The 4,277-nt window shown below is 47.1% G+C and overlaps 1 protein-coding gene across 1 annotated transcript in view; it reads left to right on the top strand.

Moving 5' to 3' along the window:
* ccdc102a (coiled-coil domain containing 102A) overlaps positions 1 to 4,277 on the top strand; it is a 63,530-nt gene that overhangs the window by 24,396 nt on the left and 34,857 nt on the right. Inside the window, exons 4-6 of the mRNA XM_079240325.1 lie at positions 647 to 855; positions 990 to 1,098; positions 2,289 to 2,405. Coding sequence (XP_079096451.1) covers positions 647 to 855; positions 990 to 1,098; positions 2,289 to 2,405 — 435 coding nt within the window. The remainder of the gene's footprint in view (positions 1 to 646; positions 856 to 989; positions 1,099 to 2,288; positions 2,406 to 4,277) is intronic.

The raw sequence follows: 4,277 nt of genomic DNA, 5'->3' as shown, positions 1-4,277 counted from the left end.
TGTTGCAGTTCCACACGCACAGATCCAGACAGATCCAAGTAAACGGTGATTGTGTCTCTGTCTGTGGTTTGCAGCAGGGGTGGTCTCACGCAGCCGGAGTTCAGTTTCATATCCCCTCCATTGTTCTGCTGCTCACATGCATGCAGAGTGTTTCCACATGTTGTTCCTCACCAGCGCCCTCTGCAGGCGATCACCGGGAACAGCAGCACATGTTCACATTCTGCTCCGGGTTTCTGGCTGCTTGGAGCTCAGCCTGGCAGCCTTCCTTAAAAATCAGCTTTTATTCATATCTACTATCTTTGTAATAAATAAAACTGTCTGGTTGGAGCTCAGCCTGGCAGCCTTCCTTAAAATTCAGCTCCTATTTATTATCTTATAACAAAACCGTGTTAATCAGGGTTTAATAGGAATAAACTGATCTAAAACAAACGTGAGATTCTTACGGAAGTGAAACTAGTGCGACAGAGATAAACACAGGAAATCACTCTTTCTTCTTCTACTGATGTCTGCAGGACGTCAGAACGATTGGTTCCATCCCAGCATGACCTGCCTGTAAACGCTGGTCATGATGGGACAAATGGCACCACGCAGATTAATCCTTCTGACATGTGAAGATCTGCTGTCATGTGATCTCCTGCCCCGTCAGGACCTGGAGCTGCTGGAGTCCGTGCTGCGTTCGGGCGCTCCGGAGACCTGGGACGGTTGCGGCGTGAACCCATCCTCCAGCCTCAGCCGGCAGGAGCGCAGCAGGCAGCTGTGGGAAGACATGAGCACCGTGGAGGAAGACTCCAGCAAGCTCAACGCCCTGCAGCTTCGCCTGGACGAGTCCCAGAAAGTCCTGCTGAAGGAGAGAGAGTAAGTTGTGTCATCTTTCACAGCTGCTCTGCTGCCGTCAGCAGGAAAGCTGTTCATCCAGGCGTGGTTGTTCCTGCCTGACACGTCTGTCTCCCTGTCTGCGCTGAAACGTCTCGTGTTTGCGTCCTCTGCAGAGACAAGCTGGCGCTGAGTAAAAGCATCGAGCGGCTGGAGGCCGAGCTCAGTCAGTGGAAGCTGAAGTACGAGGAGCTCGGTAAGAGCCGGCAGGAGGCCTTGAAGCAGGTGAGAACTTTTTCTGACTCGTCCTGGCACTTTAGCTTCCTGGTGGATGGAGACAAACTGAACCTCGCCGCCATGGTGAATGCTTGTTCATACTAACGTAGAGAATCAGCGGTTGGAACTAAACACTGGCGGAGCTAAAGAGAAAGAGGCTGAAAAGGAGGGAAGTCCTGGGGTTGGCGCTGGACAGAGAGCAGCTTCCCAGGAAAACGGCAGGATCAAAGGAAGTCACGTCATGGCTGGTCCGATGGAGCCGGGGTCCGGGGAAAACCACCGCGTGCTTCAGCAAAGCTGCACGGCGGGGCAGCATTTCCCTCAGGGACCCCGGACCGGCGTGAGCAGGCGGCATTTCCACCCACAGGATCTTTCTGCATTTCCGCTGATCTCCGCCGGCAGCTTGGAAGACGCTGGCGCCTGGAAGGCTTTAACCTCCATATCGGCACGTTTCCAGCTGTGGAGCTCATGTTTCTGACGGGGTGTCCAGTACTCTGCGGCACTCTGCTGTGTGGTTGGTCCAGACGTGAGGGAATGATGCATCACCGCTGATCTGTGTCTCAGTTCTACAAACATCTGCTTGGCCTTTGTCTTCCGAAAGAAATCCTTCCTCAGGGATTCTCGGTGTGTTCTCTGGACGTTCTCAGTCGCCTAAGAATACCGACTCAGTCGCAGGTCTCGTTGAAACGGGGAATTGTCTGAAATCTGCCGGACCTGGCCCTCCAGGACCAGGACTTAGGCTCCGCTGCCATCCTGCTACTCAGCGCAATCACAACCGAAGATCCCAGGATGTGATGAGTATCCCTCAGCTCTGAGCTTGGAAAAAGTTTGTTCTCTAAGTGGCTCAGCTGGAGTAGGATCCAACCGCCTTCCTCCCATCGGGGGGTTTAGAGTCGTTCTGTGTTTTTACTGTCTGCAACCGGAGCTTCGTGTTGATTCGTGTCTCGTGTGTCTCATTGGGACCATCTGTAGAAAGGTGGCAGATGAAGAAGAACTGGTGGAGAAGATGTCCCAGAAAGCCACAACCCTGGATGTTAAACTTCCAGTCATGTTCTATGAAGGACAGTTTACTGATAATGAATTAATGATTAGCTATTGACAATGTTGTTGTACCGTATGTTTTATTGTCCAGTCAGATACGTAGAGGATGCTAAAGATCTGGCTTTCTGTCTGTCTTCATCTCTCTTGACATCGTTCAGCTCAGCCTGTTGAAGGAGATGCATCAGGATGAACTCGGACGCATTTCTGAAGACCTGGAGGATGAACTGGGAGCTCGAACCAGTATGGACAAGAAACTGGCAGAGCTACGAGCTGAGGTGAGCAACACGTGCTAAAAGAAGCGTCAAATTCATTCCACAAACAAAACAACGCCTCTGTTTAACATTTGACCAGTTTTATTGAAGCCCCCCGAGGGATCCTTTCCAGTTAGCTTAACCAGGCTTAGCCATTAAAACAAGCTGTTCAGTTGTTTCCTGTCTACACAAAAATAGTTCTAGGTATGAGTATAGTGGTACTAGGTATGAGTATAGTGGTACTAGGAAGGAGTATAGTGGTACAAGGAATGAGTATAGTGGTACTAGGTATGAGTATAGTGGTACTAGGTATGAGTAGAGTGGTACTAGGAATGAGTAGAGTGGTACTAGGAATGAGTAGAGTGGTACTAGGTATGAGTATAGTGGTACTAGGAATGAGTATAGTGGTACTAGGTATGAGTATAGTGGTACTAGGTATGAGTCAATGGGTACTAGGAATGAGTATAGTGGTACTAGGAATGAGTATAGTGGTACTAGGTATGAGTATAGTGGTACTAGGTATGAGTATAGTGGTACTATATATGAGTCAATGGGTACTAGGAGTGAGTAAAGTGGTTGTAGGTATGAGTATAGTGGTACTATATATGAGTCAATTGGGTACTAGGAATGAGTAAAGTGGTTCAATGAATGAGTAGAGTGGTGCTAGGAATGAGTAGAGTGGTACTAGGAATCAGTATTGTGGTACTAGGTATGAGTATATTGGTACTAGGTATGAGTATAGTGGTACTAGGTATGAGTCAATGGGTACTAGGAATTAGTAAAGTGGTTCTAGGTTCTAGGAATGAGTATAGTAGTACTAGATATGAGTAAAGTGGTTCTAGGAATGAGTATAGTGGTACTATATATGAGTCAACTGGGTACTAGGAATGAGTAAAGTGGTTCTATGAATGAGTAGAGTGGTACTAGCAATGAGTATAGTGATACTAGGTATGAGTATATTGGTACTAGGTATGAGTATAGTGGTAGTAGGAATGAGTATAGTGGTACTAGGAATCAGTATTGTGGTACTAGGTATGAGTATATTGGTACTGGGTATGAGTGTAGTGGTACTAGGTATGAGTCAGTGGGTACTAGGAATGAGTATGTGGTACTAGGTATGAGTGTAGTGGTACTAGGTATGAGTCAATGGGTACTAGGAATGAGTATAGTAGTACTAGGTATGAGTGTAGTGGTACTAGGTATGAGTCAGTGGGTACTAGGAATGAGTATAGTGGTACTAGGTATGAGTGTAGTGGTACTAGGTATGAGTCAATGGGTACTAGGAATGAGTATAGTAGTACTAGGTATGAGTGTAGTGGTACTAGGTATGAGTCAATGGGTACTAGGAATGAGTATAGTAGTACTAGGTATGAGTGTAGTGGTACTAGGTATGAGTCAGTGGGTACTAGGAATGAGTATAGTGGTACTAGGTATGAGTGTAGTGGTACTAGGTATGAGTCAATGGGTACTAGGAATGAGTATAGTAGTACTAGGTATGAGTAAGGACCAGAATCCATCTGTCATCGAGAAACAAGTGGAACAAACTGGAGATGAAAGTCTTTACCACATGGATATGGACTGCGATGGTCAACTGTGATGGACCGGTAACGCGTCCTGTAAAGCTTTTGACGCGTCCTGTAAAGCTTTTAACGCGTCCTGTAAAGCTTTTAACGTGTCCTGTAAAGCTTATGACTTGTCCTGTACAGCTTTTAACGCGTCCCATACAGCTTTTAACGCGTCCTGTAAAGCTTTTAACGTGTCCTGTAAAGCTTATGACTTGTCCTGTACAGCTTTTAACGCGTCCCGTACAGCTTTTAACGCGTCCCGTACAGCTTTTAACGCGTCCTGTACAGCTTTTAACGCGTCCTGTACAGCTTTTAACGCGTCCTGTACAGC

This window comes from Telmatherina bonti (genome assembly GCF_933228915.1).
Source record: "Telmatherina bonti genome assembly, chromosome: 1".
In the NCBI taxonomy this organism is placed as follows: domain Eukaryota; kingdom Metazoa; phylum Chordata; class Actinopteri; order Atheriniformes; family Telmatherinidae; genus Telmatherina; species Telmatherina bonti.
The sequence above is the reverse complement of the archived record's forward strand: the minus strand, read 5'-3'. Positions and strand labels throughout refer to the sequence as shown.